The sequence below is a fragment of the Pteropus medius genome, unplaced genomic scaffold, assembly GCF_902729225.1.
Source record: "Pteropus medius unplaced genomic scaffold, Ma_sr-lr_union100, whole genome shotgun sequence".
NCBI classification, from domain to species: Eukaryota; Metazoa; Chordata; class Mammalia; order Chiroptera; family Pteropodidae; genus Pteropus; species Pteropus medius.
The window spans coordinates 5,923,717-5,946,211 of NW_024352786.1; the positions used below are offsets into that span (position 1 = coordinate 5,923,717).

General features: G+C 39.0%; 1 protein-coding gene across 1 annotated transcript; it reads left to right on the forward strand.

Moving 5' to 3' along the window:
* The first annotated feature begins 2,470 nt into the window (after window positions 1-2,470).
* CYP2U1 (cytochrome P450 family 2 subfamily U member 1) lies at window positions 2,471-19,556 on the forward strand. Its single transcript, XM_039848792.1, has 5 exons — window positions 2,471-3,052; window positions 12,154-12,789; window positions 15,006-15,167; window positions 16,339-16,506; window positions 17,241-19,556. Exons 1-5 carry the CDS (start codon window positions 2,563-2,565, stop codon window positions 17,417-17,419), a joined length of 1,635 nt encoding a protein of 544 aa, XP_039704726.1. The 5' UTR covers window positions 2,471-2,562; the 3' UTR covers window positions 17,420-19,556.
* Window positions 19,557-22,495: the final 2,939 nt, after the last annotated feature.

Sequence of the window (22,495 nt, forward strand, 5' to 3'; positions counted from 1 at the left end):
CTAAATAGCACTTTTATTTTCTCTCTTAATTAGCATTCTTCAAACTCTTCTTAAGCCATAAGCCCTTTCTGTTCATGCTCACTGACTCTGGATGGGTGTAATGTAATACCACTCTTGATAACAAAATAATAAGTACTTAGATGTTTTGGATATACTGTTACCAACAATTCTGGCCAAAATCCATGAACAGCAAGAAAGATTTCAGTGGGAAAATGAGTGGTTTAAAAATAATCTTTGGGGAGTCAATAAAACATGATTTTTTTCCTTAATGCTCTCCTTGTCTTCCTTTTCCTCTCCGCCCCAAAGATCTTTCAGTATTCTCTTCTTTTACTGCTGCTGCTGATTATATTATTCTCCTATTTAAAACAGGAAGGGATGGAGCAGAAAGTATTCCTGTTTCTACCAAGAAAGCCCTGAATAAAATCTGGGGAAATTCATCCCAAAGAAGCACTGGATGAGCTATGTGCTTCATGTTTAAAATAGTTTATCCATGGTATTATTAAAAACATAGCTTCCTGTTTTAGTCTGCTACAGCTACCATGACAAATTACTACAGACTGGGGTGGCTTAAACACAAATTTATTTCCTCACAGTTTTGGAGGCTGGTAGTCCACGATCGAGGATTAGTGTCTCCTGAGGCCTTTCTCCTTGGCTTGCAGATGGCCACTTTATCACTGTGTCCTCACATGGTCGTCTCTCTGTGCACACGTCTGTGTCCTAATCTCCTCTTATAAGGACACTAGTTATTTTGAATTAAGGTCCACTCGTATGACTTCATTTTACCTTAATTACATCTTTGAAGACCCCGTCTCCAAATGCAGTCACATTCTGAGGTACTAGGGATTAGGACTTCCACATACAAATTTTGGGGGAACACAATTTAGCCCGTAACACTTCCTGTCTGCATCAGAGACCTGTTAACCTAATGAAATAGAATATTTTGGAAAATGATGTGAATGCAATTGTATCCTGTACAAGAGGGTGTCTGTTAGGGTTGTTAAATTAGTCGCATCTTCAACTATTTGAAAAGCCTTGGTGATTTCAAGTTGTTTGTAAGGACCAATGTTAGTGGCTATTATTTTAGAGAGCAAGGCTACAAAGAGAATCAGAGACACACTGAAGATTGTATCTGCAAACGAGTACAGTTTAAACTTTAAAAATTCTCTAAATTCAACAATGAGAAAAGTAATCTAAAAATTAATGGTTAATTATAGAAAATAGATGTGTTTTAAAATAACTTACAAAGAACATGGCAAAAATGATACTAGAACAGAGTAGACTTGAAAGCTAGCATAGTCTACTGGCATCACTGTCTACAGAAAAAAAAATAGAGTGGATGAGAGAACGAATAGAAAGGACTCAGTATGCTTTGGTCGCACCTTCCTAAGTACAGCATGGTGGGCAAACTTTTAGTGTGTGCAGTAGAATAAAAATCGGAAATCAGGAAACAAACCGATTTGTTTGTTATGATCAGCTAAGTTGATTCATACGAAACGTACCTTTCAGTACTAAAAAAAAAGTCAAATACTGACAATTCTGTGTCAACCTAACAAAAGGGGAACCAGAGGATTTAGCCTGTAGAAGAGGGAAAAGGGACGCACCCAGGAGCCATCATGATGGAAGATTATAGGACTCTGTCTTAAAATCATTATACAATTCACATATTTATATATAATATCTCAACCTCAGCATTTCAGGTTTGGTCTCATACCGATAATAATATTGTCATCCCTCCTCACCCAATTAATTTTCTTTTCAGATTATTAGCTACTCAAATTCTCCAAGCAAATTCCTGGATTAGGTCTTCTGCTTTACCGCGCCCCCGCCCCCGCTTTCACTCTCGGGTTGAGAGGTTTCCCTGGCGGTGGCCAGTGCTAAGATCTCCGCTCCATCACCCCACCCACCACCACGCCCTGCCCATCCTTCTCGCGGCTTTGGCCGCGCTATACCTCCGAATTCTCCGCATTGCGTTTCCATCACGCTGTTGTGGCCCAGCGGAGGAAAAGTCCTGTGTTCCCCCGAATCCCGATGTAGATAAATAGGCAACCCTGTCCTTTTGTCACCAGGGCGTGTGGCAGGGACCCCACTCTCCCAGCTCAGGGTGGAAGTGCTGGGGTCGAGACAGTCACATCAGGGGCCTGCTGTCCTGGCACCAGTGATGCACTCGAAGGACAAACGAATGACAAAGTCTCACAGCCAATCACAGCGCAAGAATGTGTTGCAGCATCTTTGCTTCAGGAGCGGTCCCTGCCAAGCTGGACCTAGACGAAGGCCACTACAGAAATTAGGCGCGAAACTCTCAGACAGCGCGCCCGCCTGGTCCGCGGACCCCACTTTAGCGGCGTAGCGAGCGCGTCCCTGTTTCCGCTCGCGCGTCGCGAATTAGAGGAGGCGAGGTGAAAGCGGGCGAAGGGAGCGCAGCCAATCCGGGGCGCCCTCCCGCGCTCCTCCCGCCTCCGGCTCCCGGGCCCCGCGGCAGTCACAGCCCGGCGCCGGCAGCTGCGTGCGCTCCACTCCTGACGGCGAGAGGAGCTCGAGGCTGCGGCCGCCGGTGCACGGGCCATGGCCTCTGCCGTGCCGCCCCAGCCCCAGGCCGAGGGCTCGCCCTGGCCTCTGTGCCTCCTGCCCGCGCCTCAGGGGCTGCTGCGGCTGGACCCCACCGGCGGCGCGCTGCTGCTGCTCGGCCTGGCCGCACTGGTCGGCTGGAGCTGCCTGAGGCCGCGCCGGGCACTGGGCTTGCCCCCCGGGCCCGCGCCGTGGCCGGTGCTGGGCAACCTCGGCCCTGTGCTGCTGCCGCCCTTCCTCCGCAGGAGGGGATGGTTGCGCACCCGGGCGAGGTCCGCAGGCACGGACCCCTTCTCCATAGGCTCACACGTACTCCTGGCCGAAATGGCCTGCGTGTACGGCAACATCTACAGCTTCTTCATCGGCCACCACCTGGTGGTGGTCCTCAACGACTACCACAGCGTGCGCGAGGCGCTGGTGCAGCAGGCCGAGGTCTTCAGCGACCGCCCGCGGGTGCCGATCGTCTCCCTCCTGACCAGGGAGAAGGGTGAGCTGGGCCACGGCCCAGGAGCCAGGGGGAGGGGGCGTCACGGGCTGTGTGAACGCGCGAGGGTGAGGGGCTGTGCCCCCTCCAGCGGCACGCACCCCGCAGCCGGGCGCAGGAGAATGGTAGCGGAGGCGTCTTTAAGATGCCATCGAACTGTAATGGATGACTGACTCGTTCATCTTCCAAGATAGGAAGTTAGAAACCCACCGGGAAGTTGACGATGGTTAATGGGAGGGAAGACGATAAAACCGGGTTGATCTCTCCAGGGATTTCTTCTTCCCAGAACGAAGCCTTACTCTTCAGGGAGGGATATCCTTTTGACTTTCTGAGTTTTGCATGCAAAAGTTTTAAGAAGATACTTATTTTCCCATAAGATAGCCCAGGAAACACATGAGGAGCCTGCTGACAAACTTAATACACAGGGTTTGTAGCTTCTGTGATTCCTGCCTAAGGGAGTCTAAGAGCTATTTTCCAGGTTAGGAAATATGTCATAACATTTACTGTTATCCTAACTCACTCCATCCATCCATCCATCTCCCTTTGTTCATAATATTCTAAAGGTACCACTGAAAACTAATGTCACAGTTCATACCTCACCCTTTTCATGCTTCACACATGCTGCTCCTTCTACCTGGAATTCACTTCTGATCTCATGGCTGCCTGGAAACTCCTGCCTGCTTTTCTTTTCTCTTTCTTTTTAAAAATTCTGGTGAAATACACATAACATAAAATGTATCATCTTAATCATTTTAAAGTGTACAATTCTGTGACATTAGGTCATTCACACTGTTGTAAAGTCATCACTGTCATGCCCAGAACTCTTTTTGTCTTGCATAACAAGTGGCCCTTTTAGCAGTGGCATTGGGGAAAAAGAGGTTTAAAAAGGAATTTTTCAATACATATAATAAAATTCAAAGAACACAAGAAAAGAGAGTTTTCCCCAACTTCTATTATATAAAAGTAACCATGATCAACCATTTCTTATGCATTCTAAGGATTTTCTATAAACATATAAACATTTTTGTGTGTGTGCGTGTGCATACACACGTGGTTATGCTTGTGGTGAATTAAAGATGGCCACAAATTCTTGTCCACTCTTCTTGTGGAATAGTGAAATCAATTTCCCCCTACCTGAATCTGGGAGGGCCCTGTAACTGGCTTTGACCTGTAGAACGCAAAAGTGACGTTTAAGATCTGCTTTCATCCACTTGGAACCCAGTTGCCATGCTGTGAGAATCCCAACCAATATGAAAAGGCCACATTAAAAGAACCACATTAAAGGTGCTTCAATCAACAGTCCCAGCTGGGCTCCCAGGTGACAGCCAGTGCCAATTGTCAGGCAAAGTGAAGCCACCAGATGGCTGGAGCCCCACAATGCACATGTGGAACACAAGCACCCAGCTGAGCCCAATCAACCACAGCATTTTAATACTTGTTTGAACTACTCACTTTCCAGGTGATGAGTTATGTAGTGATACACTAAACAAAGAATTACTTTAAAAAAATATTACACGTTGTTCTTACTTTATTTACTTTCTTGGATATCTTCCAATAAGGCTGTCTAATATTCCATTACATGGATGGTACTAAATTTATTTAACCAGTGTTCTTCCAATGGACATTTTGGGGTTTTCCTACTTTCTGCTGTTCAAAACAGTGACATAAAAAATTCCATGTGCATAATGCTCCAGACATGTAAAAGCATATGTGTAGTCTAAAATAAACCCCTCATTTTCTAGAGCTACGCTATTTGCTGTCTAAAACCATAAACTACACTCACTTTCTCAATCTTACTATCTATATTTAGCTAGTTGACAGCCTGGAGAACATTTCTGTTACTGCAGAAATTTTTATATAGTGCTGTTCTAGAGCAGGGGTCAGGCAAATTTTCTGAAGAGGGCTAAATGGTATTTTAGGCTCATGGGCCATATAGTCTCTGTGAGAAATACTATGCAATTGTAATGGAAAAGAAGACACTCTGATTCTGGTAGATGTGTGTTGGGAGGAAGAATTGAGAAAATTTTCTGTAGCTGGTGAGGATGATTGACAAGAAGGGACAGAGGAATAACCATATGCCACAAAGGAAATGCTTATGGACTTAACTGAATAGAGAACAAAGCATCTGAATAGAAAATTTTCAATAGTTGAGGATTTTTTTTAATGGAACTTTTTCAAGAGTGAAGAATAAAAAGGGAATAATGTGAGTTTATTTCAAGATGCCCATGAAAGGATGATGGGGCAGATGAGTTCAAAGTAGAATTCACAGGTCAAGAAATTCATAGCATGATCAGCGTGAAGAAGGCCACTGGAGCTAAAGTCTGAGCTGTTCACTGAGCAAGACATGAGGAGTGTCCCAGCCACCTTTGGCTAAAGGTTTCCAATGGTAAAATTGTAAAATGGTAAGTTTTCCAGAAACAAGATGTAGACTATTAGAAAAAAATATATATTCAGAATTGGGAGTCAATAACATTATTAAATATTTATTATAAAATAGTTTTAAATAATTTCGCTGCTAAAGATTAGCAGAGAAGGGAATGATTCATAGTGTTCTTTATAAGCCCATAAAACCTATAGTAAGCTAAATAGGCCATCATTAGATGTTCTACATTAGCTATACTCATCACATTCATTAATTCATATGATTCTCTTCCTGAGCTCAAACAGAAAATAAAGTTAAAAAGTCAGAGTCAAGGGTACCAAAGGAGTGCTTTACTCTAAATGTGGCCTATTTCTTCTAAAAGATTTATGCACATCTATTTTTTTCCACTCTTTAATTCTGCCCCCGCACTCACTTCCACTTCCCACCCCTGACCTACGGATGTTGCTGTCTCTCCTTAAGAACTGGATCTCTGAAGGCCGAGTATCTCCTCCCACACACGCCTGGAGCACACCAGGGGCCTAGCGCACCCTGGGTCCTGGGGCGTGGCTCCACCTGGGGTGAGCACCCAGGACCTTCTGCTTGTAAAGCAGATGTGCTAACCACTACACAATGGAGCCATCCCTGCACATCTATTTTTATTATAAAATATTTCAAATACAAAGTTCAGAGAGCAATATAAACTCATTTATCCACCACTCAGATTTGCTTCAGATTCATAACAATGCATAGCTTTATTTGGTATGTATTTGAAAAACTTACATATGTCCTATATTTAAAATATCATTCTATTTCTAGCTTTGTTGTTTGATTTATCTATTTCCCTGTTGATAGAAATAAGATCATTTCTAATTTTGAGAGATTGCTAGAGACTTGGAGCAAGAGTCCAAGCAAATTGCAAAGCTATAAAAATGGAAGGCAAAAGGAAATTTAGAAGTTTAAACAGTACAGAATAGGTCAGTCAGTATTGACTATCTTGAAAGAGAACAAGATGCAAAATAAAGTTAGGAACTGAAGATAGAAATGAAATTTCATCCAAGGAATCTGACAATGAGTGAGAAAACAAGATAAACAAATCTTGTAGTAAATACAGTAAAATAGCTATTTAAAATAGTTATGCACTCACATCAAGCGGACCTGGATTCTAAGAGGAACACTTCTGTGACGCTGTGGAGGGAAAAGGCAAATACAGTCACTGGATAGCACTTTCTCTGCTTCAGGAATGAAAACATGTATATGTGATCAATGTAGAACTGCATCAAATTTAATGTATTTTATGTATTTTTATTATAGTAATATATGTTTATTATTGTAAAACATAAAACATGGAAAGGGAAAAGAATTCTTTTCAGTTCATTTCAAAAAGAGTTGAAAATCATCTGTGATCAATTTTTAGATAAGCCATTATTGACATTTACATATTATCACCTTTGTCTTAGGCTGTTTAGGCTGATGTAACAGTACCATGAGCTGGGGGCCTTATAAACAACAGAAGTTTATTTCTCACTGTTTTGGAGGCTGGGAAATCCAAGAGCAAGGCAGAAGCAAATTTGGTGTCTGGTGAGGACCCACTTCCTGGTTCACAGACAGCTGTCTGTAACCTCACATGGTGGAAGGGGGTGAGGAAGATCTCTGAAGCCCCTTTTATAGGGGCACTAATCCTATTCATAAAGGCTCCACCTTAATGACCTAATCTCCTAAAAGTCTCACCTCCAAATACCATCATCACAATGGGTATTAGGATGTAACAAATTTTGAAAGGACACAAACACTTAGCCTGTGGCAAACTAGTATTTTTTATGTACGTATTTTTTTAAAATGGTTTAACTTCCTTAAAATGAAATAATTCTTCACATTCTTTAAAATTGTTTTTACCACTTAAAGTATCATGAATATATTTCCATATTATTAAATATTCTATTGCAAAGTTTTTAAGAGCTATACAGTATTCCTTTGTGGGAATATATTATAGTCATTTCAGCCTATCCTTTATTTGGTTTGAGATGGACTTTTTACCATCTAAACCTCTGGCAAGAGCACTGCTTTCCTTTTGGTGGTGAAAATGGGAGAATAAGCATCTCAAGATAGCCTCATTCTTGGAAAAGTTGGTCTGCAGTAGGAAAGAAGTCTGGCAGAAAGAACTAAAAAATAGGTGCAAGAAAGAGTTCTGTGGCATTTAGTGTTCTCTGAGGCACTACACCCAGCCCTTCCTCTCTTTTGGTTCAAGCAGCTTAGTTGGCCTTTCTGCTAATCTAGATCAAGGGTATGTTTTTGTTATTCCCAACCAAAAGATTCCTAATTCTTGCTTTGGAGCTGTTTTTGTTTTCAGTGTCATAATCCTTGAGATGAAGATTTTGCTAAGAATGGAGAAGTCACTAACTGCAGGATATGCCAGAACCTCTTCCAAACACTTCTGATACCTTAATCCATTCTGCCTGCATGTCATGGAGTCATGGGCATTTTGTAAAGTTTGGAACACTAAGGCCATTAATTTTTCCCATGTCTCTTATCCCTGGCATTCTTAGGCACTGTCTCTTTGGTCACCTCTTTTATTTTACCCTTCATTCCTGTCAGCTCATCATCAAAAACCGCAATGCTCAAATAGTAGCCTCTTCTGAGAAGCTTTCTTCCACTTTCTTGCCTTATCTAAACCTGATTTTCCCCTGAAGATAATTTAGCCCTTCCTGAAACACCTTCTTCAATCTTGCTGAAGTTATTTATTTTTCTAAGAGGTGCTTTCTTACACATCCTCATTTACAAATTACGTATCAACTCAGATGTCCTCTCTTCTGAGAAGCACTGCCTTCCCTCAGCTGGCATGGTGGTCCTTCCTCTGTCTACACTGCAACTTCAATGCACTTAAAACATACAACATTCAATACAATACATTCTAACAAGGCAACTTCAGTATAACCTAACATACAATAGTGTGTCAGGGTAGTTGGTTTACCTAGTTCCTCGCAAGACTGTAAGAAGCATCTTGAAAACAGACTGTGTCTTTTAAATCTATGTGCCCTTAGTATCTGGCACAGAGGAGACTCTAAATAAATATTAGGAAAATTGATAGGAAAAGGGCATTTTGCTAGATAAAATGTTTCTAAAATATATGTGTAGTTTAAAAAATGGTGAATAGATGATACAAATAGAGGCTCTACCAAAGGAAAAATAAAGTTCCTTGAGTAAGAAGACAAAGCAGAGATGTCATATATGATATCTTAATGAGACCGTAGTTAAAATTAGTATCAAATCCTGAAGTTAGAGAGACTGCATCTTTCCGAGAAAAGAAAAGGAAGCCCAGCAACAGTCTTAGAATGCTGAATACAGCAAAAGACTTGGCCATGGTTAAAAACAGGAAGAGGAACTAAGCTGCAGTGGCCTAGGAAGTAGTTTTTGGAGCTTTATTAAACAAAGGGAGAGTTCTGTTTTGGGGAATAGTTGAGACATTTCCATTCCATCTTTGTCTCGACAATCACATGCCAAACAGGAGGAGCTTTTAAGAGAAGCACCTACTCCACCCGGGATGAACTGTGTCTGCAGTCCTGCACCACAATCTGAAGACATAAAGTGAACCTGGAATTGGCAAATGACTTCACGGAGTAGAAGATGACCACCTTTAAGTGTCTACAGAGGAGGGTACTAGCGGGGTATGAGACGTTTACCCTGAAGAACCCCCAAAAGGCTCAAGATTTGGGGGTATAAAAGTGAGGGAGTGGGCTGAAAACAGCGATTATTTAAAATGCATATAAAGTATAGTTAGACGAGTTCCTTATCACCACACTTTCAGAGAATTAAAAGTAAATGCTCTGGAGAACCTTGGGCTTTAGTGACCTCTTGGCCAGCCAGGGATGTAGAATTTGGGGAACAGGGGAGAAGGATATGGCCTCATACCATGCAGGATAAAAAGTTGCCTCTAGATAAAAGGAGGACTCTTAAAGAGTTTCACTGAGTGAATTAGACAACACTCAACAAATCTGGCCACCAGCAAAAGAAAACAAGGAAATTTGCCTGTCTTGGCCTGGACACTGGCAGAGAAAATGTTCTCCCCCCCACTGCTAATTTCTGTTGCAACTACTCTGCCATTTTAGTGCCAAAGCAGCTGTAGACTATATATAAATGAATTATAGTAGTTCATTAACTGGCTGTGTTCTAGTTAAACCTTTTTTATAGACCTTGAAATTTGAATTTTATGATTTTCACATACCACAAAATATTTTTTAATTTTTTCCAACCATATAAAAATTTAAAAGCTAGTCTTAGCTCTCTGGCAATACAAAAAGAGGCGGCAGGCTGGATTTTGCCTGTGGTCTATAGTTTGCTGACCAGTAAATTAGACTTCAAGTAAGCTTGTTAAAAACAAGGGTCAGCATTCACCCTGTTTCAATGCGAAAGAAGCAAAAAAGGAAGGGGAAGAAAAGAATAGCAACAGGACAAATAGAAAGTTCAAAATAATATGTTAGAAATAGCATTCACATTGAATGTAAACAGACTAAACTTACTAGCTAAAAGATTACCAGAATGGATGTTTTAAAAAATCCAAATATATGTTATTTTAAAAGAGACACACCCTCCCTGCCAAAAAGAGGCACACCCCAAACATAAGGGTGCATTCAAATTCAAAGTAAAAATAAGGAAAAGGTTATACCAAGAAAATAACTTTGTTTAAAAATCTGTTGTATTTTTGACAAAATATACTTTGAGTCAGACTTCATTGTTAAGAATGAGGAGGGCATTGCATGATGGTAAAAGGACGTCATTTCTGTTTAACAAGGAAGGTATAATGCTAAACTTGAATGTACCTAACAATGTTGTATATAAGTACCTAACAACATAGATACACAGGTATAGCTATAAGTATGGCTATATTTACATGTAGCAAAAGCCTACAGAAGGGCACAAAGAAATTGACAAGTGCCCCATTATAGCAAACTATATTGAACCTAAGAGTTTGAAGAGTGTAGAAAGCAGGCAGATAAAAATTTGGTAAATATACAAAAGGTTAGATTCCAATAGTTATCAAGCTTTCACTGATGGACATATAGAGAACTCTATACCCCAAATACCCAATGATTCCTTGGATAAGAATTATTTTTTATTTGGAAGTTTTATCAAAGTTGATAACACACTGGGCTAAAAAGCAAGATCATCATAGTTAAAAATCAGTATGAAACAAATTGGGACAAAAGAATTATAATAGAAAAAAAAATTTTTTTTAACTCTAATGAAAATACTTGCAAACGATACTCGTGGAGTGCCGCGAAAGCAGTACCCAGAGGCAACTGCAGAGCCTTAACTCACTTATTAGCATAAGGGTCTGAAAATTAATGAATTAGAAGACCAATTTTGTATATCCAAAAAAGAACAAAAAAATATACGAAAAGGGAAAAAGAGGAACATGTCATTATAATTTTAGACAAATTCTTCCAAAGGAAAAAGTATACCCTGGCTCATTTTAGGAGGCCAATATATCCAGACAATGACATTATGAGAAAGGAAATTTATAGGCTATTTTCATTTATGAATATGAATTTTTAAAAAGACAACATATTAGGAAACCAAGTTCAACAATGTATTTTAAAAGCATAAAACAACAAAACCAAAGTTGGATTTATTCTTGGATTACAGGCAAGCCCAATTGTCATAAAGACAATTTTTAAATTAATCTATAAATTAAATCCAATCAAAATCCCAAAGGTGCTTTTTTTAAAAATAGAACTCGACAAGATGATTAAACGTTTTATAAAAAATTAAAGAGCCAAGGATAATCAAAAACCATTTTGAAAAAGAACAAAGTTGGGGGGTGAGGACTTCCCTTATTAGGTGTTAAGATTTATGATAGTTTCTATATATCTTATTATAAAGTAACAGTAATTACTTTTACTGTTCTTGGTCCCGGTGCCTGGCAAATAGTAGACGTTCAGAAGTATCTGTTAAGTGAATGAAGCATGTTCTTGAAGGCAGCAGAAATGCAGTAGATTAAAAATGGGGAAGGAGGAAAACTGGCTGAAACAATGAAGCACACACCATGGAAGATAGGAGGAGGAACAGGGGGCAGGAAACAAGGATTATCTGAGAACAATTCTGTTGCAGTTCTGTTGGATCTGATGCATAATGTAAGGGAGAGTCAAATAAGATGTAGCTGTGGACAACCTGGAGTTCAGATGTTTTTAAATTAGGGCTCTTGCCAACAACAGACATTTTAGATTACCTGCCAGTTATTTGATTCCAAAGTTTGATGGCCAGTGTTCCAAGCCAGTTGGGCTCATATTTATTCAGCTCATATTTAACAAGCTCATCCTTTGTAAGGCGCACTATGCCAGAAGCTGGGATTTTAATGATGAGACAATCAGATCTTATCCCTGCCCTCATGTGGTATCCAGCCTGGAATTTTTTCTAAGCTTGGATTCACTCTTATGAAAATAAGATTTTGAAATTTACACAAACCCTAGAAATTGAAACTCATTGCTTTTTGTTTCACCAGGGGTTAGTATCTATAATAATCTTTATAGCTAATTTTCCTAATCAAATTGCATATGATTTTTGTTATTAGAAACATATACTACCTTATAACTATATTTTGCTAATCATTCTTCTTGGCTGTTGATCTTTATCTGTATATGAACTTTGTATAAGTGACTTGAGAAATACAGAATACACCTCTTGGTAAGTCCTGGTCAGTATTATCAGTTATTGCTCTCTCTCACCTTTTCTTGGTGTTCTTTTGCAGGGATTGTATTTGCACCTTATGGTCCAGTCTGGAAACAACAGAGGAAGTTCTCTCATTCAATTCTTCGTCATTTTGGCTTAGGAAAGCTTAGCTTGGAGCCCAAGATTATTGAGGAGTTCAAATACGTGAAAGAGGAAATGCAAAAGCATGGAGAAGGCCCCTTCAACCCTTTCCCCATCATCAACAACGCTGTCGCGAACATCATTTGCTCCTTGAGCTTGGGCCAGCGCTTTGATTACACCAACAGCGAGTTTAAGAAAATACTTAATTTTATGTCACGAGGGTTAGAAGTCTCTCTGAACAACCAACTCCAGCTGATCAACATATGCTCCTGGTTTTATTACCTTCCCTTTGGACCGTTTAAGGAATTGAGACAGATTGAAAAGGATATTACCACTTTCCTTAAAAAAATCATCAGAGACCATCGAGAATCTCTGGATGCTGAGAACCCTCAGGATTTCATTGACATGTACCTTCTCCATGTGGATGAAGAGAAGAAAAACAATAGCAATAGTAGTTTTAATGACAATTACCTGTTTTATATCATTGGGGATCTCTTCATTGCTGGGACTGATACCACAACTAACTCTTTGCTTTGGTGCCTTCTGTATATGTCACTGAACCCTGGCATACAAGGTAATTAATAGATCTTTCCCTTATTCATGGCAAAACCAGGTTATTTAAATTAGGGTCAGCAACCTTGCTGACCCTCTGGCTCCTAGCACTAAGCACTGTCTTCAGGCTGGAAGACAAAATGGAAATACTTGCAACTCATAGAGAGTTGATATGGTATTAACAGTGAAAATCCAAGTTTCTGGACACTCATATTTGCTTGCCCCTGATTTAACCCATTTCCCCTTTGCCCTGAGAATACTCGCTGGCGGCACTTTGCAGCTGCAGTGTTTACCCCGAGATAACTTTCATATTAGTCCTAACCTTATTTCCAAAGTCTTCCACGAACTATCTTGCTTTTATTATTACTTTCGCATCAATCTAGTACATCAATAGTCTTTGGAAACAAATGACATTCTTCTGTTTATAGCACTCTGTTTTTAGTAGTGGTATTTTCATTTACAAAATATAGTAATTCTCGATTGCTGAAAATATCACCTAGAAAATGTAGCATTCCTATGCATGATGTTAAATTAATGCTGGTAGCAAGCTGCACTTTAAAAAAAAAAAAACAAGAAAAGAGTCAAATCTCTACAGGTCTGATTCTGTGCGGAATCTGTGATGGAGAAGAAACTTTAGAGAATAACAATTTAGAGCCGAAGGGAATCATAATGATCATCTGAACCCATTCGTCTTGATTTGAACATAGAGAACAGCGGCCCAAAGAAGTTATATAACTTTCACAAGGTCATACAGCTAGTTCTATCACGTCAATACCAATTGGAAGCGAGTGTTAGTGGCAGTTCAATGTCAGTTGAGTTCATGTCAGAAGAATACAGGGAAGAATAGTGTGTTACTTTTCTATTGCTCATATGACAAATAATCGCAAACTTACCACCAACTTGTGACTTAAACAACACAAATTTGTTATCTTATAGTTCTCTATATTAGAAATCGAACACATCTCAATGGGCTAAAATCAAGATGTTGGCAGGGCTGCGGTCCTTGCAGGACCTCGAGGAGAATCCATTTCCAGCTTCCTTGGTTCATGGTCCTCTTCCTCCATCTTTGAAGCCAGAAATGTGCCATCTCTCTGACCATTATTCCACTGTCATGTTTCCCTCTGACTCTAAAGTCAACAGGGGGAAGTTCTTAAATTTTAAACCCGTTAGATTGGGCACACCCAGAGAATCCAGAATAACCTCCGCATCTGAAGGTCCTTAATTTAATCCCATCTGGGAAGTCTCTTTTGCCTAGTAAGATAATATACTCACAGGTTGTAGAGGATTATGTTGTAGACATCTTTGAGGGGCTATTTTTTTTGCCCGTGGTGTATAGATTATGCCTGCCTGGATTGCTGAGTAACAAATTATCCCAAACTTTAACTACTTAAAACAACCACCGTTTATCATCTCACACAGTTTCTGAGGATCAGGAATCCAGGAGTGGCTGAGCTCCTGGGAGAACTTCTCCCAGTTGCATTGAGAGTTGGAGGGAAATGCAACAGTGGAGAATGGTCAGAGATGCAGCAGTCCTGGTTTAGGATTCCTTATGAGGTTGTAGTCCGATTTGACTGGGACTGCAGTGGTCTGTTAACTTGACTGGACTGAAGGATCTACTTCCAGGATGGCTCATCCACTGGACCATTGGCTGCAGGCCTTATCACTTAGAACTTTCCATAGGGCTGCCTGACTTGCCAGCTGCCATCCCCCCAAAAGTGAGTGACCCAAGAGAGAGAGTGAAGGGCCAAGAAAGGAGCCACAGTGTCTTTTAGAACCTAAACTCAGAACCGACATGCCAACACTTCTTCCTATTCTCCTGGTCACACAGACTAACTTGGTACAGAGTGGGAGGGGACTGCATAAGAATGAGAAAACCAAGAGGCAGGGGTCATTGAGGGTCATGTTGGGCTACCACACATTGTCACATATAAAAGCTTAGAGAGTCAGTCTATTGTTCACATGAGAGAATGATTCAGAGTGCTCCTGAATACACGGTGCTTTCTCTTTTGCCCCTCTATCTGTTCTGTTATCCTCCTTCAAAGTCACAGGGTGGCCCAGGGGCCCTGGGACTAGCTGCCTCGACTTGGGAGATCTGACCAATGCTTCCCTTCCCTGAGGCCAAGTCAGGCCTGGACTGCCATCTTACCAGATGTGTGTGCAAGGTGATGGAAAGTGAGCATAGGGCAGTCTCAACTCACTCATGGCTTATCTTCTGGCTTATTCTTTCCTTTCATATAGAAAAGGTTTACGAAGAAATCGAAAGGGTCGTTGGTGCTGACCGAGCCCCTTCCCTCACTGACAAGGCCCAGATGCCCTACACAGAAGCCACCATCATGGAGGTGCAGAGACTGACTGTGGTGGTGCCACTCTCCATTCCTCACATGACCTCGGAGAAAACGGGCAAGTCTAGGGTCTTCCCCCTTTGAATGCCCTGAAGGGAAGCACAGCCCCTTAATCCATAGGCATTCAGGTGTGGGTATGGTGGCCATCACCTAGCATGATCCTTCTGATGGTTTAGCATTGTGTCATGGGCAGTAAAATGTCCAGGGAATGCTTTAGCCCACGGTTGACCGTTACTTCTTGTACTAGCATTCCAGCACAGTTTGCTTCATAAATAGCTCTCTAGCCTTAAGAGCATGCATCCTTACACTGGTCAAATTATGCCGCCATTTAGGGTGGCTGCATTGGCAAAAGACATTCCAGAATTAACAAAGGAACCTCTCAGTCCTCCTCTTAGAGGTCAGAAGAGCTAGTCTAAATGGGGAATTAAGGATTTTAACTGGGAATTATCCTACTTCAATTCATACAATTCTGCAACTGAAGTATAAATATTAAAGAATTAGAAGAGGCCATCCGATTCTGTTTCGACCTCTTACTTATGGTGAAATGTGTCTATTTGGTCATATCGTTGACATATAAGCACTCAGACTCTCTATACACATCCCTCACAACAAGGAATTTACCTCCTCTGGAGACAGCTCATGATGTAATGGTTTGAAATCTAGCTATGAGACAGTTGTAGTAAGCAATCACTTTGAAGTGACGTTGAATCACCTAACAGTTTCTTTGGTGCACAGTAGATACGCTGAGTGTGCAGTATCTTTTGGGCATTGTTTAAAGTGCATATGAATTCATCAGCTGGTTGAGAGGCAGTCCTGACTTCCATGTACATTACTTTAGCTTACCTTCCTCATATTATTGTGTGGACATAAAAGACTCTAAACTGTAAAGTTTCATGGAAGTATTAGGAATTTATATTCTTTGCAAAGTTTACCTGGAATGTCCTGTGATTTCTGTTTTGGCATTTTCTCTTAATTGAAATGTTTTCATGGTTTGATTTAATTCATTAACTCAACATCAGTTGGAGCAACTCCTGTGCCCCGTCTCAGGCTGGGTCCAGGGGCGGTATGAAAACAAGGATGCCAATTGATAAGGTCTTGCCCCGGCCATCAAGTACCTCAAAGTTTAGTCTCAGGAATGTAACTAGATGTTTTTCAGATAGCGATGTTTACAGAGAACTATTAGTAAAAGCACGCTGAATGACACCATTTTTGTTTGTTTGTTTGTTTAGCGCTCCTAGGGTACACTATTCCTAAAGGCACAATAATATTACCCAACTTGTGGTCCTTGCACAGAGACCCAGCCATTTGGGAGAAACCTGATGATTTCTACCCTAATCGATTTCTGGATGATCAAGGACAACTTATTAAAAAAGAAACATTTATTCCTTTTGGGATAGGTCAGTGCAACTTTTATTTTCTTAATCACATAATTAAAAATGAAATAAAACCAGAAGCATCTTGTATTATCTCATGATATTGTTTTAAAAATGTTTCTTTCTTGGCAAGCTAATATAAGAGATAAGATAATGCATCTCCATTATGTTCATTTCCTATGTTAAAAACAAAATGAAAGCAATTGATTTTAAATCTTTAAATATGACTAGAAATCTTCCTTTCTGAACTGTTGGGTGATTATATGAGTCCCAGGGAACTGCTGGAGTTAAGAGCAACTTTTGACCTGCTGCTAAGCGGGGGGCGGAGGGCGGGGGGAGGTTTCATTCTCAGCAGTCCCTCTTTTAGGTTCCTAGATTAGGACATGTAGGATTCTTTCTATACAAAAGGAATGTTCCAGGGATTTTTATGTGATTTATTTTCTCCCTAATCTTCCAAATGAGAGTGCAGGAAAGAGATGAGTAGGTAGACAAGTAGGTGGAGACAAGGTAGCCGTCACGTTGGATCTCTCTAGTTCCTGTCTAGGATGAGGATGTTTTTATGAGTAGGAGTTAAAATGTTGGATATGGTATGTAAAAATTCTGATCATATATTGTAGGAGGGCATATGGTATTTGTATTTTAAATCTATATCTGTATTTAAAACACTCAATTTAGATTTTTTCATATAACTATGTCCTTTTTGAGAGAGGAAAGAGATGGTATTATGCTGCTTACTTTTTTTCTGATCTCATTTTCAGGAAAGCGGGTGTGTATGGGAGAGCAGCTGGCAAAAATGGAATTATTTCTGATGTTCGTGAGCCTAATGCAGAATTTCACATTTACTTTACCTAAGGATTCTAAGAAGCCCATCCTGACTGGAAAATATGGTCTCACTTTAGCCCCACACCCATTTAACCTAATCATTTCAAAGAGATAAAGAACATCTTCAAGAAGAGATGGTGAACAGAAAGTGAATACATGTCCTTCTAAACAGATTTTACCTTTGGCAGTTGACAAAAGATCCAGGCTAGGCTGAGACTAGAGAGAAACCAGAAAGAGGGTAGAGAATACAGGAGCTTTCACTCTGGAGGATTCCTCAGCAGGATACATCAGCCATTTCAGTAATGCTTGTCTGTGACTCAGGGGATGGGAGCCAAGTACTGGATTGGAAAGCTGGAGATCTGGATGTTCTTCCCATGCTTCCGCCAATGAGCATTTCATCTCATTTCATTTCATTTCATCTCAGTGCCTTAGTCATTTTATATGTAAAAAAAACTTGGGTGATAAAACTTGCCTTTTATCTCTCAGCACTAACCAAGGTCAAATGTCCCATATCCTTCTGACATATAAATCATCAAAAACACTTTCATTCTGGAGAACAAACTCAGGAGCAGAAGGAAGACCTACCCGTTAAAGACTTGTGACAACATGAAGATGGTGTTCTGATTTAAATACTGTGTCCGAGAAGGATATGAGTTTAGGCCGAGAGCTTTCCTTGACACAGACCCTATTTCAGTTTTGTGGAGCATATTTTGTTATTGTTAATCTTTTTATTTGTGATTTTACTTTTTACTTTTTGAAGACATAGGAGAAAGTGGACTCTGGTCTAGTATGTTGAGGAAAGGTTATTGTCTGAATTGACATGTCTACATTCTATTTCAAGTACAAAAACAGTGAGCTTAGCTGAAGAAGTGGCTTCGTGGCAGAATTCCTTCCTGCTGAGTTAACTTGCAAAGATACAGCTCTGCCTTTTGACTTGAGCCCTGAATAGTGAGCTCAGGAATTTTGATACTGGGATTCATCAGGAAAGGATTCATTCTGCACTTTCCTGTTCTCCCTGCCACCAGGCCAAATTCATCTCATCCTTGAATATTCTCAAAGACAGGAAGGCATTCTTATTAAGAGAATGAAATTGTTCCTTAATAAAGAAGACCCTTCTAGAAAAATAGTTTTCAAGAACAGTGTAATGCCCTCTTTCAGGTGGCATTTGGAAATGTGTGAATAAAAATTTCTTTATCACAATGATGGGGGTGCTACTGGCCTTTCACAGTTCTGAGGCCAGGATGCTAAATGTCTAAGCAATCCTGTACAAGGAAGAGTTGTCCTGCGCAGTAGTGCCAATATTTCTCCCAATGAGAACATACTCCAAAGAATGATTAGCCTTTTGCTTTATTATAGTATTCTTTAATTATATAGAAGTAATCATGATAATATGAACAACTATTTTTTGAGACTTTCCTTCGGCTAGCACCACATAATAATGCTTTACTCGTAGGTTTACATAATCCTTACAAAAAATCTGTGAAGAAGATGTCCTTTTGTAGCTGATGAAACTGAGGCTTAGAAACATTAAGGCACCTAGTCAAAAGATACTATTGTTCATTTCAAACCCACCAGTCTTTGTGACGGGACAGTTCTTTCTAAACCACTTCTCTGTACTGCTGCCACTTGATCCCATAGCAGTCTACCCCTCACATTTTCAATATGGATAAATAAAAGACAGGCTAATCTTTAGTGCCTTGAGGATTTTTGTTAATTTAGAAAAAACAAACAAAACAAAACTAAATGGCCAGGAACAAACTGAGTAAATGGAGCAACTGTTGTATGGATTTGAGATGACGCATGTGTGGATTACACTGCAGCTTAAGTAGGAAAGTTTGTTCCTGATCCGAAATTTCATATGCTTTTGAATTGTATTAATACTCGGCATTAGCAAGTTTATAATTCCTTAATTTTATATATGCTTAATTTCGACTTTTGCTACCAAAATAGTTTGTAGGTTACTTGAGGAAAAATAACTTCTGTGAAAAGTATGTTGAAATCAGTTGTTTATTAAACTCTTAAATATAATGCCTCAAACTGTAACACTTTAAAAACATCTATGTGATAAACATCTATATCACTGAAAGGACTGTTAATGCTTGCTTTATACACGTTAACATTTTACAATTTTATACTTTATGATGTTCGAAATGTAAAAATAATAGTATTTTGTAAGTCAGCCTAATATCTAATTTTTAGTCATCTTTAGCATAATTTTTATGCTTTTATTAAACATTCTATTTTAACTCTGATAGTGTCATGTCTGGTTTTTTGTTTCTTGTTTTATTTTAACTGCTAAACAAAATCTGTCTTACCAGATATCAAGTTAGGAAATGGAAGAGGGAATAGACCTCTGGAAAGGAGAGATGGCCACAGTATTATTTAAGCATTTACAGGTGGGTAATACTTTAAAAATATCTCCTCAGAGTAACTGTGAGAGCAAAGTTACTCTCAGGACTATATCACAGCCCAGTTTTCTTATTTGCCAAGTCAAAGACCAGCATTATTTGAGGGAGGGATGAATCTACACAAATTCCTGTGACAAACTATTATTTAAAATTTATTTTATTTTTTAAATTACAGTTGACATATAATATTAGTTTCAGGTATACAATATAGTGATTAGACATTTATATACCTTACGAATTGATGAACCCAATAAGTCTAGTACCCATTTGACACCACACATAGTTATTACCATGTTATTGACTGTGTTCCCTATGCTGTACTTTACTTCCTTGTGACTATTTTTATAACTGACAATTTGTACTACTTAATCCCTTTCACATTTTTTGCCCATCTGGTGACTATCAATTTGTTCTCTGTATCTATGAGTTTGTTTCTGTTTTGTTTGTTTATTTTATTTTTTAAATTCCTTATAAGTGAAATCATACGGTATTTGTCTTTCTCTGTCTGACTTATTTCACTTAACGTAATACTTCTACCATCCATGTTGTTGCAAATGGAAAGATTTCATTCTTTTTTATAGATCAGTAATATTCCATTGTATATATGTACTACATCTTTTTTATCCACTCATCTGTCGATGTACACAGGTTGTCTCCATATCTTGGCTATTGTAAATAATGCTACAATGAACATGAGGGTGCATATATCTTTTTGAATTAGTGTTTTGGATTTCTTCAATAAGTATCCAGAAGTGGAATAGCTAGATCAGATGGTAGTTCCCTTTTTAACTTTTTAAGGAACCTCCAGGCTGTTTTCCATAGTGACTGCACCAATTTGGAATCCCACCAACAGTGTACGAGTGGTCCCTTTTCTCCACATCCCTGCCAATGCTTGTTGTTTGTTGATTTACTGATGATAGCCATTCTGACAGGTGTGAGGTGATATCTCATTGTGGTGTTAACTTGCATTTTCCCTGATATTAGTGATGAACATCTTTTCATGTCTGTTGGTCATCTGTATGTCCTCTTTGGAGAAATGTCTATTCAGGTTTTCTGCCCATTTTTCAATTGGATTTTTTGTTGTTTAAGTCGTGTAAATTCCTTATATATTTTGGATATTAACCCCTTATTGGGTAATTGGCAAATATCTTTTCCCATTCAGTACGTTGTCTTGTCATTTTGTTCATGGTTTCCTTTACTGTGCAAAAATTTTTAGTTTGATATAGTCTCATTTGTTTATTTTTCCCTTTGACTTCCTTGCCTGAGGACACATATCCCCCCAAAAAATATTGCTAAGAGTGATGTCAGAGAGTTTACTGCCTGTTTTCTTTTAGGAGTTTTATAGTTTCAGGTCTCACATTTAAGTCATTAATCTATTTTGAATTTATTTTTATATATGATGTAGGAAAGTAGTATGGTGTCATTTTTTTCCTTGAATCTGTCCAGTTTTCCCAGTGCTATTTATTGAAGAGACCGTCTTTACCGCATTGTATATTCTTGCCTTCTTTGTCATAGATTAACTGGCCATATACACAAGAATTTATTTCTGGGCTCTCTGTTTCATTAATCTATATATCTCTTTTTATGGCAGTATCATGCTGTTTTGGTTATTATAGCTTTGTAATATACTTTGACACCAGGTGGTATGATACCTCCAACTTCGTTCTTTCTCAATATCGCTTTGGTTATTCAGAGTCTTATACGGTTGCATATAAGTTATAGGATTATTTGTTCTAGATCTGTGAAACATGCCATTGCTATTTTGATAGGATTGCATTGAATCTGTAGATTGCTTTGGGTAATATGAACACTGTGACAATGTTAAATCTTCCTATGTGAGCACAGTATGTGCTTCCATTTATATGTATCTTTTCCAGTTTCTTTCTTCAATGTTTTATAATTTTCTGAGTACAGTCCTTGGTTAAATTTATTCCTAGGTATTTTTTGATGCAATTATAAATGGGATTGTTTTCTTAATTTCTCTTTCTGATAGTTCATTATTCGTGTATAAAAATATGACTGATTTTTAAAAATTAATTTTGTATCTTACTACTTTACTGAATTCATTTATTAGTTCTAATAGTTTTTTTTTGCTGGAATCCATAGGGTTCTCTCTATATGGTCTTTATTATATTGAGATATGTTCCTTCTGTCCCCACTTTGCTGAGTTTTTATCATAAATGGAGTTGGATTTTGTCATATGTTTTTTCTGTATCTGTTGATAGGATCATATGATTTTTAGACTTAATTTTGTTTTTGTAGTGTATCACGTTAATTGATTTGTGGATATCGAATTATCCTTGCATCCCAGGAAGAAATCCCACTTGATCATGGTGTATGATCTTTTTAAAGTATTGCTGAATTCAGTTTGCTAATATTTTGTTCAGGATTTTTATACCTATGTTCATCAGGGGTATTGGCCTATAATTTTATTCTTTTGTAGTATCTTTGTAAGGTTTTGGAATCAGGGTAATGCTGGCCTCGTAAAATGAGTTTGGAAGCCTTACCTCCTCCTCAATTTTTTGGAATAGTTTAGAAGGATAGGTATTAATTTTTCTTTCAATGTTTGGTATGTAATGTTCACTGTATTTTCTTATAATCCTTTGTATTTCTGTGGTATCAGCCGTCATTTCTCTTTCATTTTTATTCAGACCCTCTCTCATTTTTTCTTGATGAGTCTGGCTAAATATTTATCAGCTTTATCTTTTCATAGCAACAGCTCTTAGCTTCATTGATCTTTGCTATTGTTTTTTTAGACTCTATTTCATTTATTTTCACTATGA

Excerpts from the sequence above, each read along its gene's own strand:
- CYP2U1 (XM_039848792.1), top strand. The coding sequence starts at position 2,563 with ATGGCCTCTGCCGTGCCGCCCCAGCCCCAGGCCGAGGGCTCGCCCTGG. Across the intron at positions 3,053-12,153 it reads CCTCCTGACCAGGGAGAAGG|GGATTGTATTTGCACCTTAT; the intron begins GTGAGCTGGGCC and ends GTTCTTTTGCAG. Across the intron at positions 15,168-16,338 it reads CATGACCTCGGAGAAAACGG|CGCTCCTAGGGTACACTATT; the intron begins GCAAGTCTAGGG and ends TTGTTTGTTTAG.